Below are 15,969 nucleotides of genomic sequence, written 5' to 3'. Positions count from 1 at the left end.
TGACACAAGGTTATGAGGCTCTTGATCTCCTTCCAGTTACCCGTCTCGTCATTATTTGATATCTGGCCCTTTGCAGTGGTGTCGTCCGCAAATTTGTAAATTGATTTGTATTTGGCTGCACAGTTGTGGGTGTATAAGGAGTAAAGAAAGGGCTGAGAACACATTCATGCAGAGCACCGGTGTTCAGGATTATCATAGAGGATGATTTGTCTCCTATCCTCATTGATTGTGATCTGTTGGTCAGGAAGGGCCTTGAACCAATGTGAACTATCCTAGACCAGAATCATTCCATGCTGCCTGTTGTAACAAGCTCTGAAATATAATTTAATGTTGTATTGTGACCTCCAAGGATGTTATGTTGGGACAGATGGGAAGGTAAAAGCATTTGAAAATCTCAAACCGACACTCTTCAGTTTAATAGGTGCAGGTCAGGCAGCATTCCTCTCCTAAGGGGTAGGTTTTCATTTGAATGTGACAACATTTTATCATGGGTTAATTATTTAAACTTTTGTAGGTTGTAATTCCGAATAAATATTACTGTTAGCTTAACGCCTGGGATGAAAGGTTTAACACAACCTCTGGCATTTCAGGTGACTTTGGTCAGGATGAGAGCTGTTTGCATGTGGCTGTAAAATGTTCAACTGTTCAAAGAATAAACTCTCAGAATGCCTTGATCCACCATTCATACACATTTGACAATTGTCAAGCAACATCTACATCACAGATATCAGGTAATGACCATATGCAACAAGAGGGAGCCTAATCAGCTCCTTAGCGCATTCAAAGGCAATGGCATTACCTAGTTCCCCAGCCATCCACATCCTGGGGTCACCTTTGACCAGATTCTCAGCTGGATTTACCAAATAAATACCATGGCTACCAATGTAGGTCAGCCTAGTAATCTTCTTTGACGGAGACATCGCAGGATATTCCCAAGCATTTAAAAGACAGCAGGTGTTGGAATAATCCTCCACTTGGCTAGATATTGCCACTTGCACAACACACTCAATGCCATTTGAAAAATTGCTCAATTGGCACCCAATCCACCAACCTAAACCTTTATCCATTCACCGCTACATAATGCACTGCAGTTATTGCCTCGGCTCCTCTGACAGTAAGTCCTAAACACCTGACTACCTCCAAAAAGTACAAGAGTAGCAGGTGCATGGGAGCGCTGCCACCTACTGGCTCTCTTCCAAGTAACACATGATCCCGATTTGGAAATATTATCAACAGGACTTCTTTGTTATGGAATCTGATACTTTGGATTCCCACAAACACTGCAAACAATATGGACTTTGCTATCAATTGCAACATTTACCGGCCACTATTAATTAAATTGTGGAAGCAGTTAAGAGTAAACCTCATTGGTGAGAGTCTGGATTAAGAGATGAACAGGTCTGGAGTTACTCCAGGTAAGGATGCCTGATTTCCTTCCCTTAAGACTGGTGAATGAGATGTGTTCATGTAAATAAGAATTGGCAATAAATTCTGCGCTTTGAGCAATCTTGAAATGCCATAATATTAATTTTTAAATCAATAATATCACAACTGATCGTTATGTTAAGTGATCTTTTATGTTAAATTATTAACTCTTGCCATTAAGAATGTTTGGAATTTTTCATTTGATCCTCTCTCAAAACCTTTTGGTGGTGAGAGCTATTCCAAATTTCCGTTATGCCGTCTATAAAGGAGTACTAGAGTAACTCAGTGGGACAGGCAGCATCTCTGGAGAGAAGGAAAGGGTGACTTTTCGGGTCGAGACTCTTCTTCAGTCTGAAGTCTGAAGTCTGAAGAAGAGTATGAAGAAGGATTTCGACCTTAAACATCACCATTCCTCCTCTTCAGACATGCTGCCTGTCCTGCTGAGTTACTCCAGCATTTTGTGTCTATCTTCGGTGTATAACCAGCATCTGCAGTTTGTTACTACACATGAAGGAGCATTTCCTTATATTCCCATGCTCACAATTCTGAATTGCTAGTTCTGGGTTCCCCACTCATGGAAACAATTCCACAATATCTACTATCAAATATTTCAGTCATTTCAATCAGCCTTTCATGACTGTATGGCTCCAAGATTTAATCTCCTTGCATATCAGTTGTCGAGAAGAACATGGAAACCCCACTCTTTATATAACAAAGAAGAAAAATCATAGTTCCAGAGAAGCAAGCCACTTGCAAGATTGGGGTTGAGATATGCTTCATGACTTGGCATTTACCTATCTGCACCCTCTCCACTCTGACAAATGGCACCTTCTTAGCTACTGCAGTCAGGGTGGAAAGTACATCAATCTGTGCAGCACCTCCTCTGTGCCAAGCTTCATCTTCTTTCCAATTAACAACTAACATCTGCTGGGACTCATGAAAAATTGCAAAGTTTTGCAAGGTGAAGTATTTCAGAATGAGGATGAATGCATTTTGTACAAATGCAATTGTCAGAAGGTTATAAACTTTAAAATGGGTCTGAAACTTGATCATGACTCCAGCATCTTATTCACCTATCATGTACAATCGGGTGGCCCTGCAATGGCAGTCCTTTCGTCTTTTAAAATTATTTTTAGTGTGTTTAAAAGTTTGTGTTAATGTTCTCCAGTTTGTTTTATGTGGGGGGTGGGCGGGAAGGTCGGGAAAACTTTTTTCCAATCTTTTACCTTGCCGGAGATGCGATTGTTTTCCGGGTCGTATCTCTGGTCGCTCTACGGCCTAACATCATGCAGCTGGAGGGCTTGCTCGGGACTAACTGTAAGTCTGCGGGGCGTGGACTTACATCGGAGCCGATTCCTTGCCTGGGATCGACGCTCCAACTGCGGCCTGCGGACTTTAACATCAAGGGCTCGCAGTCTCGGGTGCTCCAAAACCACACAACGTTCGACTAACCCTGACCCGGGGTCTGATCACCTGCGCGGGGGAGCTGACAACCCCCCGTTGGAGGAGCTTGATCGCCCCGTCGAGGAGGCCCACCACCGGCTACGGGAGTCAAGATCGTCCTGCCAACGGAAGGCTCAAAGCCCTTGATCGCGGATGAACAAAGAAGTGAAGAGATTTAACTTTTTTTCGCCTTCCATCACAGTGAGGAATGTAGAGAAGTCACTGTGGTGGATGCTTATGTTAAAATATATTTTGTATGTTCTGTTGCTTTTTATTAGTAATACTGTATGGCAAATCAAATTCCTCGTATGTTGAAAAACATACTTGGCTAATAAAGTATGATTATGATTAATTACACACAGCAGCAATATACCCTCTGCAGTCAGTGCAGAATTTTCACCAACTTATTATTAAATAGTACTTTCACCTCAAGACAAGCCTAGGTTTTCACTAAGGCAAATTGGTGGTAATAACTTTCTTCAAAACTCCAGTGAGTACAGGCCCAGTGCTGACAAAAGCTCATCATAGGTTAACCTACTCATTCTTGGGATCATTCTTGTAAACCTCCTCTGGACCCTCTCCAGAGCTAGAACATTCTTCCTCAGATATGGTGCCCAAGGCCACACAGCAGAAGGGGCTGTCGGACCGTGGCCATACCCGGCAGCAGGTCTAGCTCACCTGCCGTGGAACTGGGGAACCCACCTGGAGAGGGAAACCAATGAGCCTGGCCCCTGCTCTTCTCTGAGGGCCAAAGAACCAGGGAGAAAGGTGGAGGAAGTCATGCAGGTTTTGTTCTTTCGACAGCAAACGCAAGAACAGAAGGCCGGTAGGAAGAACGAGGGGTCTAATCGGAGTCTGAAGAAGGGTCAAGAACCGAAACGTCACCTTTTCCATTTTTCCAGAGATGCTGCCTGGCCTGCTGTGTTACTCCAGCATTTTGTGTCTATTTTCAGTATAAACCAGCATCAGCAATTCCTTCCTACACAGGGCTCTTATCTTCCAGTTGTCTACGGGAGGCACTCCCAGAGCACAAAGACTGAACGGTGGCTGGGTGAGGAGATGGACGATAGTTTGCTGGACACTCCTGATGCAGGCGGCAGATGCAACAAGCCTTTATGGCCATCTGCAGCTTGGACTGTGACTCGTTCATTTGGTCTCAGTGGGTTATTTCTATACACCTTGGAATTAAACTGGAATAGTATTTATTTATGACAATAATTTACTGAACTGTGTGCAAAAAAGGATTTTCTCTGTACCTTGGTATGTATGATAATTAAGAACCTTTGAATGTATTTTACGACAGTGCTCATAAGAGTTGGTAGTTATAGTACTCAGAATGAAAATGGTTGGCAAAAGAGAAGACAACTGATGCTATACCCATCAAGGAGATACGCATAGGAGAAATGGATCCATACACTAAACACTGCAACTGAAAGGGGTTGCATTTTTATGAGACATTTCGCCTTCTTAGGACATTTGAAGCCAGTTCTCAGATGCTACCTCCGATTAATTCTGCAAGCATATGGCCATCTCAGTAAGGCCTGCACTGTCTTTGAAAATGATAAACACAGATTGGAAACTCGAAGGGACAGAAAGAAGATAGAGGAAGGAGAAGGAGAGATGGAAAGCAGAGGAGTAGAACAAAGAAGATGAGGAGAGAAAATGGGAGAAAAGTGGCAGGGGTTGTGGCAGGGTCTCGACCCGAAACGCCACCCATTCCTTCTCTCCAGAGATGCGGCCTGTCCCGCTGAGTTACTCCAGCATTTTGTGTCTATCATCAATAGTTAATTCAGTCCCTCAAGTTCATGATAGAACTGGCAGACCGATTGTTTCTCTTTGCTCATGCCCCACTAAACTCATCTTCAAATAACTTGATTCTATCTTGTCCTCCCTTGTCGAGTCCATTTCGATCTACATCTGACATGCTTTGCATGCTCTTCAACAACGTTCAATTCCTAGGCCCCCATCGCCTCATCTTTAACATGGATGTTCAGTCCCTTCACACCTTCACTCCCAACCAGAAAGGTATCAGGAGCTCTCCCATTCCTCCTTGAACAGAGATCCTCTCAGTTCCCCTCTAACAACACTCCTCCTCCTGGTGGAACATCCTCACCCTCAACAACTGTTTTTTTAACTCCTCTTACTTTCTTCAAATCATAGATATAGCCAAGGGGACACATGTGGGGCCCAGCTACGCCTGCCTTTTTATTAGTTACATTGAATAGACCTTGTTTCAAATGTACGCTGGCACCATCCCCCAATTCTTTCTCCGCTACAACTGCATCAGGGCTGCCTCCTGGACCCATGCAGAACTCGTTGATTTCATCAACTTTACCACTAACTTTCACCCGGCCCTCAAATTCACTTGGACTATCTCTGACAACCTGTCACCCCTTGCTCGATCTCCGTCTCCATCACAGGGGACTCACTTTCAACTGACATCTATTATAAACCCACTCATTCCCACAGGTATCTGACTGCACCTCCTCTCATCCTGACTCTTGCAAGGATGCCATCCTCTACTTTCAATTTCCCCATCTACCACTAGCTGGCACCAACCGAGATAAGAAGGATTAGAGGCCCAAGTTAGCTTTTTTTTAAGCTTCCTTTAGAACCATGGACAATAGTAATGCATCTATGCTCCTATTTTGGAATGAATAACATTTGGTTTCATCAGGCCACCTTTCCCAACATCAGAACTACATGAAGAGCTTCTCAGCCAATTCTGTTCCCAAAAACTGTTCGTAACCCAAATTGTTTGCAAGTTGGAAATGCATTCTTAAAAGGGGATACGAGAAACTGCAGGTGCTGATTCACACAGAGAACCCATGTAGTTACAGGGAGAATGTGCAAACTCCATACAGACAGCACCTGTAGTCAGGGTTGAACCTGAGTCTCTGGAGCTGTAGGGCAGCAACTCTACCGCCATGCCACTGTTCCTCCAGTTTGGATGTGGCCTCACTCTAGGAATGGAAATTGGGAGAGGAGTTAAAATGGTTAGCAAATTGGAGATCCCCAAGGTCTTGGCGGACTGAATGCAAGTGTTCGGCAAAACGGTTGCCGACTCTACACTTGGTCTTGCCAATGTACAGGAGACCATATCGGGAACACCGTATGCAATAGATGAGGTTAGACGAGGTGCTCATGAACCACTGTCTCACCTGGAAAGTGCGCTAGTCCCTGAGGTGAGGGAGGAACTAAAGGGACAAGTGTTACATCTCTTATGGTGCAGGGGAAAGTACCTGGTGACAGGATGGTTTGGGTGGGAAAGGATGAATGAGCCAAGGAGATGTGAAGGGAGCATTTTCTGCAGAAGGTGGAAAGGGGTGGGAATGGGAAGATGAAACTGGTGGTGGGATAACATTGGAGATGGCGGAAATGTCGGAGGATGAGATGTTGGATGCGACGGCTGGTGGGGTGAGAGACGGAGTCCAAGGGAGCTCTATCCTTGTTCCATCTGGATTGGGGAAGTGAGAACAGAACTGCAGGGCACAGAGGAGATGCGGGTAAGGAATTAATCTATGACAGCAGCGGGGGGGAATGTTCTAGAATGGAAAGCCTCATTTAGGGAGCGTTTGCAGCAGATAAATTGAGAACAGGGGATAGTGTCTTTGCAGGGGATAGTGTTTACTTGACTTGCTTAAGCCAATATAGTCCAATAGTCCAATTAAGGGTTTTAAATCACTTTCACCTCATTTTGTAACAGGGAATGTTATGGGAGAGAAATAGATGATGTTGCTTTACAAGTGATTAAAGGGTGCATTTAATGAGATAAATATATACATGCGTGGGCTGTTTAATTATTATTTTCACAAATGTAGTTACTGAATGCCTCACAGACTTTCCACTTATTGTAATAGTCACGTCCGATTCCACAATAACATGACAGCGATGACCGAGGTTCATCAATGCGGTAATTAATACATCGATTATAAAAAATATTGCAAACCTATGATCAATTACAGTGAAACATTCAGAGGCCCAATGTGCATGTGAAAATATGAAATTCATACCGACTACCCTGCATGGACCAAGAAATGACACCAGTTTTACAACATCCTACTGTGATTGATAGATACCACTTGACATTCATTGAAATACATTTCTCTGTTTACTGTAGAAACAAAGAACTGCAGATGCTGGAGATGCTGGTTTACCCCAAAAGGCACAGAGTGCTGGAGTAACTCGTCGGGTCAGACAGCGTCTCTGGAGAATATATGATGAGGTGAATTCAGAAGAAGGATCCCGACCCGTAACGTCACCTATCCATGTTCTCCAGAGATGCTGCCGGACCCGCTGAGTTACTACAGCACTTTGTGTCGGTTTTCGCAGTTTATTTTTCAGACTGTGGGCAACACAGGGTCCCAGGACACACTTGTTGCTCTAAGTCCGTTTCTCTCGCTGCTATTACTTTGGACAATGTGTGCCACAGTGGGAAATGGGCCTATTCTCAAGCTTCCTAATACCTGTCTCTGACACACGGAGGTCAAGATAGGCTTTTCCATATCGTTCAATGGTAAAACATCCCACCTGCGGTAATGTTTTCACAACGCTCAGCAAAGGTAATTCAGCGATGCAAATATCAATTTAATTTTGTTCATAATATTGAACAAAATTACAGTGGTGTTTCCCGATATGGCAAAACTGACTCGGGATAAGGATGCTCTAGGTAGCGCTGTAGCGAAATGGACAGCGGAGCATTGGGGGGGGGGGGGGGAAAGCATCCATTTTACATACAAGAAAAATGAGCATCAACCACAAAATTTTAATTATTCACAGTGTAAAGTCACCTTTGCACTTAGACATCAATTTAGAAAATAGGGTAGCATTCTCAGGTATGGCGAGGTGTCTGTCGTTAAACAATGAAACATGCCATACGCCACTAACCTGCTTTCATATGAGCTGACAGGCTTTCTGGAATCAATGTTTTCCAATGGCATACTCTGAGGCCTTGGGGTGGCCACTGTTTGCAACGCTCCTCTCCAAAACTGCTCAAAGAGCTGCTTCTCATTGCATTTTGCCCTTGTCATGTCCGAACACATTTTGCATCATTTATGTGCTGCTGGCACATGAACCGTGAGCAGACACACAGATTAAAAAAATGGATGCTCGAGGAGTGCCTGCCAGTTGAATGAAGAGGGTGAAGCAGATCCTCCTCAGCTCTGTCTATGCTCTCACGGTGTGGTTGTAACGGTGCCTGACATGTTCTTGCTTGTGCAGCACGTAGTACAGGCAGCGTTCGCAGCGCTGTCGACTTTACACTGCACACCTTTTCACAACACTGGCTGCAAGACCACAATAAGAACCCTCAGCCATGATCCCCAGGGCTTGCCACTGAGGGATTTATTCTATTGCCTTGTCAGAGAAATGTCCAGAATTTCCCTTTTCCTCCCTTCCCCGATTAAAACATCCAAGCAAATGCTGCATCCTCAACTTCAAGGCAGCATTTATTTACAGAACTTCAAAAATCCATCATAAAGTATAAAGGCAATTAAATAGTTCGGAATTTTGTGCAGTGTAGCCTTTCAATATTCTTGAAGACAGCAGCGTTTCAATGTGAACTGCAAGGTAAAAATCCTCAATAACTGGCTCCTCAGAAAACCAGGATCCCGGATTTCCCGAGACGCAGGATTCAGTCAATAATGTTCAAGGATTCCGTCTACAATGCCTACGATGTTATGTGTAACGGTACAATGTGCCGGTGGGAATTATTTGATCGGGCATCATACGCTTTGAAGCAAGTGTAAATATGTGTTTCTGCAAAGTGAATTGATTTTAAATGATGTTATCCTGAGCTACTACTTTTCCCTAAACTATTTGCTTCTCTGAGAAGTGAATCACATAGTGCTTTTATTACACTAAGCAAACCACTATAAATATAACACAGTACTGTAATAATTTTCAGATGAAATTCCACCATTTAGTAAGGATCCACATTACTGTTCTCATGTTTTCCCAGAGTCGGATATGCATCACGAAACTCATGTTTGAAACCTTCACAACATAAATTGGAGCTCCCAGGTCAAACAACTGCTTACAGCAGTCACAAATAAACATGGCGCACAACCCACGTCAAATCCATGGGTAGAATTGTGTTTAAAAATAGTCAAGCACTTTGTTCATTCCCACCTTCTTCCCATGATGTCAATTATGGATGGCCTTGTATTCTGAAACTATACCCACCATCTCTAGATTCCCCCATGAGAGAGACATCCTCTTGGCTTCTATTCTGTTAAACTCTCTCAGAATATTATATATTTTAGATGATACTCTCCAGTTCACAAATTTAAATGAGCCCTTTCAACCTTTCCTCATAAGTTAACCTCTTCTTCCCACAAATCAACCTGTAGAATCTTCTCTGACTTGTGTCTGCTACAAATAAATCCCTCCAATATTGCATCTATACTCCAGGTATAACCTCACTAACATCTTGTATGGTTGCACTAAGATTCCCTGTATTCACACTCCATCCTCTTTGCAATAAAGGATAATGTTTAATTTGCCTGCCTGGTCACTCACTGTATGTACCTGCATTCTAACATGTGTGCTTCAGGCACATTCAGATCCCTTTATTCTGTAACATCCACTATTGGCAACATTGACAAGGAACAATTGGACTAGCAACTTAAAAAAACTGTGGTCCTAAAGGCAAATCTGAAGTTGGGGATTTTGTGGTGAGCAACAAGATCTCCAATATCTGGTGTCTTTCTAACATCTACAAGGCACAAATCACAAAGGTGCTAAAACACTATACACTGCCTGAATAAGTGCAACTCCAACAATGCTTAAGAAACTTTACACCATTCAGTGTGAAGAGCATCCAACTGAGACCCTATGTTCGACCATGAGCAGTCATTATTTACAGCATTTGTACATCATAGCTTTGTATCATCAACAAATTACACTGCAGTCCCTTGCCAAGGATACTTTGACAGCATTTTCCCAGTCTGCAATCCCTAGCAACAATAAGGGAAAAAATAGGTACTATGGAACACCACTACAGGTACCTGCGAGTTTCTCTCTAAATTACACAGCAACCGGCTCAGTCCTTCATTATCTGTGGATCTAAGTCTGACAATAACCTACCCAAATGCATTGTGTTAACACCTTTACAACCAGAACTGCTGGAGTTCAAGAAAGTTGCTCACCACCATGTTCTCAACTGCAGGTAGGGATGGACAGTAGACATTGGCTTTGCCAGTGATATCCACCTATCCCCCCAAAAATGATTAAAACAAAACAGGGGACCTGGCAACAATTTGTCTAGTTTTGCAATTCACAAGTAAGTACCAATCACATTCAGCAATTGGGATTTTTATAAGATTCATTTGGTAATGCACATAAACATGGAGCCATGAGAAATAATTTCCAGGCCTTTAGCTATCATATCAATGGTTATGTGTGAATTCCAGTGAAACTGTGGGATAGGAGCCCAGAGGAGTGTTTACAAATGAATTTCACGACTTATCTTCAGCTGAACTGTTGATAATAAACTGCATGGAACACAAGACCTGTATGTAGTGATGTAATGTAGCTTTAAAATGCAATGATTCATTGATAAACTGCCACCAAGACACAGAAATGATGCAATATATTTGTGGCACTCTTCTCTCCACAAACAAGAAACAATCTTAAAGGTTATAACCACCAATTTAAAAATGGCACACACGCTAATGGATCCATTACATTGCATCAGACCATCTTTCCCTCTAATTTAAATCAGACTTCAAACAGGTAGACATCGCTCTATGAGCCACTTCCTACATAAAAAGATAAATTAAGAAATTGTGACAATAGATGTGAGGAGAACGGATTTCTGTACCTATTGCTGCAAGATCAATCCGTACTCAATTACATGGACCATGTAAACTTGCTATTTTGAAGCATCTTTTATTCAGTTCCTCTCAGTGAAGGGAATGTTTCTTCCTTTGATTTCGCAGCAAAATTGCTGCTGTATAAACTTTATTTTTAGCTCATGTCTGGCATGACTTCATTAAAAAATCCAGAAACCTGCAATGTTTATAAAGAATTTATTACTGGTCATAAAAGAATTATTGAGACTTTCTGAAAGTCTCAATATTATAATTCTTTAACTTAGCCAATATTAGAAATAAGGCTATTTTTTTGATCTTAAGCTGAGATGGATGTGATAAAAGACATATTTGAACCTACCAGATCCATGCGTCAATGTACCTGCACTTTGTTTTGAAATTAAATTAGCCTTACATGATCTGAGTTAGCATTTGAAATCTGGCATAAATATACCATTAAATATGGCATTAATACATTGCTAAACTCAAGAAAATATGGCACCAGCAGTCTACTATATACGACCACACCTGCCACCAATCTTCCTCAACACAACCCAACACATCAACACATTGCTCTACATTATCAAACATGGCATGAACGCACTGCTGCACTTTACTGAATCTGCCATTGAGGCACTGCAACACATCAATACTCTGTCACATATTAATTAGCCTTGCATAAGTATACTTATGCACCTCACTAGAAAAGGCAGCAGATCATTATTACACAACACCAGCCAGGCATTCAATGCATTGTCCTGCATTATTAAACAATACATAGTGCTCTGCTAATCCTTATCAAACATGGCATCACAATTCTGCTACACACTATGAAAACTGGTGTAAATGCACTGCTATATAGCACCAATCTGGCACCAATACACTGTCTCGGATCCCCAACCTGACAGGATTCTGTTGCTTATTATCACCAAACGTGCTATCAACATATTGATAAGCACCACCAAAACTGGGTTCAGCACATAGCCGCACAAAACCAGATCTGGCATCAATGCACAATTGCACTTCATTAAACCTGGTGCCAGCAGTCTGGTACCTATTACCAAACCCGGCAACAATACACTGCTACACAACAGCAACGCTGGCATCAGCACTTACCTATACATTTTCAAACCTGGCATCCATACACTACCAGGTGTATACTGAATCTAGAATGAGTACAAAGCTATACCTAACAAAGCTGGTATAGCTTCATTACTACACATCACCAAAACTGAGCAATAATTAACATACATATCATAAAACAGTGGTAGGAATATATAGCTACTTATCATAAAAGCAGGCACTAGCAGACAGCTACACATCATCAAACCCGGCACTGACATACTGGTGCACATTATCAATACAAGAATCAATGCACTGCCATGCATTATCAAAGTTGGCATCAGCACACTGCTACACATCACCAAACTTGATGTCAGCATGTTGCTCCCCATCACTAAAGCTGCAATGAGGCCATCCTCAAAGCTACCATAACTACATTGTGACATGTCAACAAAATAGGTATCAGGATAGTGGTACATATCCCCAAACTTAACATTAATGCACTATTACACATTATCAAACATGACATGAATACACTGCTGCACTTCACACAAAACTGGCACTAATGAACTGTTCCATCTTATCAATTATGGCACCAGTGATCACAATCATCATAACATTTAGAGGGAATGGAAAATGTGATCTAACTATCTCCCCCCACTCACTCTACAACTTTAACTTCTTTCTCCCACTGACAAAGGGTCTCCGGCATATACATTAACTCACCACAAATTCTGCCTGATCTGCTGAGTGTTTCCAGCATTTTCCAATTTTTATCTTGCTGCAAATATCTGTGTCCTCCTCACCCCTTGCCTTCTCCCTCCTCTTTTATTTCATCTGCAAATTTGGCTACAGCGCATTCATTTTCTTCCTCTAAATCACTAACGTATTTTGCAACCAGCTGCAGTCATATCACTGATGCCTGTGGGATCCCACTGGTTACAAGTTGTCAACCTATAAATGACAATTCTCTAACAACGCCAATAAATTACTTTTAGCACCATGAGATAATATCTTCGGTAGATAACCTTTTTTGTGGCACTGCTCCTAATGCCCATTGAATATCCATATAAATTACATTCACTGGTTCCCTTCTATCCATTCTGGTCTATATTTTCACAAAGGACTCTAATGATTTGTTAAACACAAATTCCCTTTCATAAGGCTATCGCTAAACAGTGGATTCTTGTGCATTAAAACACATTGCTGCTCATCACCAAATTTGGCATCAGCAGTCTGCCATAAATTACCAAATGTGGCGCCATTCTTGCTAGCATCACCAAAACTGCAATAACACACTAATTCTGTCCAAAACATTTTTACCAAATGTGGCACCATTCTTGCTAACATCACCAATACTGTATTAACACACTGTCTATCAAAACACATGACCCCTTCACACAGTTTATTCTGTCTGACCTTTGAACAGAGGAAACATTAAAGAAATTCATTGGATTTAGTAGCTCAGAAGGTCATCTACTGTGTCTTTTTCCACTTTGACGGTCACATACACCAAAAGAAGTCGGTGCTGTTGAGTGATTCTAAAAATCAATTGTTATCAATTATTTCAAAGCACACATATATGAGGCCAGATGGTGGGAACCAAATATCTACAGTCTCTGGTTCTGTCCCCCTAAGTATAAGAGACTTACTACATGTGTCTCAAATTAATCAGATACTACAGAGCAGGATAATAATTTTGAAAATAAATCTATCAAATTTGCATTTTAATGTATTAGTGCCACCTGATTGTTTTGTCTCCTCCAAGGGATAGAATGTGTAAATTAAAGCTTCTGGACCTTAATTGTACAAGGGACTTGGCTGTGCAGATTGCTAAAAAAAACCTCATGCAATAATGATGGCAGGTTTTCAGAGAAACGTGTCTGCTCATAAATTTGTTTCAGAAAAATTGTTTTGCTTGTCTTGTACCTACAGAATTGCATGAAGTATTTAAATTACCATTTTTGTGGGATTCATACCAAGACTAAATGAAATCTGTTATGTTATTGGTAACCATTCCCCTGTTTCATCCCAATTGAAAAAGATAAATTCAACCATAGGCTCAACATTCTGGAATAACACAGTGAGTCAGGCAACATCGCTGCAGAAAATGGATCGGTGACGTTTAAGGTCATGAAGGGTCGCCTATCCACTTTCTCCAGATGCTGCCTGACCCACTGAGTTACTCCAACATTTTCTGTCAATCTTTGGTATAAAACAACATCTGCAGTTTCTTTTTATTACAAGAGAAATTCAACCTACATTTCAAGGGCTAAGACACTGATGCGGTCTGATGCGGCCAGTTCGGGAGCTGGTTATTTTGAACCTTGTCACACAATCAATCACAGTTAGCAGTAGATTCACAGTGGGCTTGTTTACCCAATTGGAAAATATGTATACCTCTTAATCTATCTGAAGAGGGAGCAGTCTTGAGGAGATGCAAGAGAGGGTGGCAAGAAGCAGTAACTGGGAGAATTAAAAAAAATGGTTCAAATGAGCCAATTGACAGAAGTTACCAGTAAATGGAAAACTGGGGGGAAGAGAATGCAAAATACAAGAAATGGAGATAACTTTAATAAAGGGAAACGTTTGGTGGGCATTATGAAGATATAAATCTTAAAAACAGTAAATGGGGAAAACATAAATGGGAGAAGTTGAGGAGGATGACAGTACTGTAAATAGGTGATTTAAGAAGAGCAGAGAATGAGAGAAGCAGACGAACATATCATAAGGAAAAAAGAATGAAGAGCATGGAAAAGCTACCTGCCACTTTGAGCTTGCTCTGCCTTTATCAAGAACATAGACACAAAATGCTGGAGTAACTCAGCAGGACAGGCAGCATCTCTGGAGAGAAGGAATAGATGGTGTTTCAGGTCGAGACTCTTCTTCAGAGCATGGTTGATTTTCTATCCAGCTCCATGTTCCTGGATTATTCATATATCCCTTGATTTCTTTAATAACCAGAAAACCTTTTGATATTTGTTTTGAATGAAATCAGTCGCTCTCACCAGAGCCTCAAGGATAGAGAAATCCAAAAATACATCACCCTCCACTTGAAATAGGTTTTCATGACTAAATCCTCGAGAACCTATTTTTTATTTTGACATTGTAATCCCCAGTTCTAGACTCAGAAGAGTGTAATCCCCAGTTCCAGACTTCTCAGGCAGGGGAAACATTCTCCTATCATCAACCCTGTGGGGCCTGTACTGTACACTGACAATGACAATTAAAGTTGAATCTGAATCTGAATCTGTAAGAATTTTGAAAGATTCAACACTTCTTATTCTTTTAAACTCTAGAAAATACAGATCTTCACAATACATTTACTTATGACTTACCCCCTACCATAGAGACCATTCACATAGAGAATTTCACTGTGCCTTGTCGCATGTGACAATAAAGTATTTCATTCCATTCCATTCTTGTGAAACTTTGTTGAAATACCCCTAGAGCAAGTGTTTCATTTATAAATTAATGAGACCAAAACTTTACACAAACACTCTCATACACGGACATCTCACCCCCGTTGAACATCAACATTTCCCAATTTGTCAACATTTAAAAATATTCTGTTTTTTTTCCTACAATGACTTCACATTTTTCTTCATTATATTCTCTCTGCCAGGTTCATAACTTCATAAGTTCTAGGAGCTGAAATAGGCCATTCGGCCCATCAAGAGATCATTCTCGATTGACCATTCTCAACTAATCCTTGATTAGCACAGGCATCAGAGGTTATGGGGAGAAGGCAGGAGAATGGGATTAGGAGGGAGAGATAGATCAGCCATGATTGAATGGCGGAGTAGTCTTGATGGGCTGAATGGCCCAATACTGCACCTATCTCTTATGACCATGTGACCTACTCTGCCATTTAATCATGGCTGATCTATCTTTACCTCTCAACCACATCCTCCTGCCTTCTCCCATAACCCCTGAAACCCTTACGTAGGTATGTTGCAAAGCCTACCTGAAGCGTCGCTGAATATCTGCCGCTGAGGTTGTGCGCGATTTTGGCGCCGTTTAGAGGGGGCGGGTTTAAAACGCGATTTTCTCTAAGCTGTTCCAATCGAAAATGTTCAGCCTAGTTAATTATTAACGAAAAATCGCTGATAGACCCCGTCGCAAAAGCTATTATTAGGTTTAAAGGCCTTGAATAATAGTTATAGTAGTTTAAAAATCAATCTTTAAACCCGCGACCGTCAGCAACCGCAGGGTCTCATAAAGAAAA

The 15,969-nt window shown here is 41.6% G+C and overlaps 1 protein-coding gene across 8 annotated transcripts in view; it reads right to left on the bottom strand.

Annotated features, from left to right (window-relative positions):
• Positions 1–15,969, bottom strand: part of srrm3 (serine/arginine repetitive matrix 3) — a 156,273-nt gene that overhangs the window by 59,437 nt on the left and 80,867 nt on the right. Inside the window, exon 1 of one of the 8 annotated variants that reach the window (XM_033045964.1) lies at positions 7,756–8,634. The exons of the other annotated variants lie outside the window; for them this stretch is intronic. Coding sequence (XP_032901855.1) covers positions 7,756–7,910 — 155 coding nt within the window. The 5' untranslated portion in view covers positions 7,911–8,634. Of the gene's footprint in view, positions 1–7,755; positions 8,635–15,969 lie in introns of those variants that run through there. 8 annotated transcript variants of the gene reach the window in all.

This window comes from Amblyraja radiata, chromosome 28 (assembly GCF_010909765.2).
Source record: "Amblyraja radiata isolate CabotCenter1 chromosome 28, sAmbRad1.1.pri, whole genome shotgun sequence".
Lineage (NCBI taxonomy): Eukaryota > Metazoa > Chordata > Chondrichthyes > Rajiformes > Rajidae > Amblyraja > Amblyraja radiata.
Note: the sequence above shows the minus strand (reverse complement) of the source record. Positions and strands in the feature narration are given on the sequence as shown.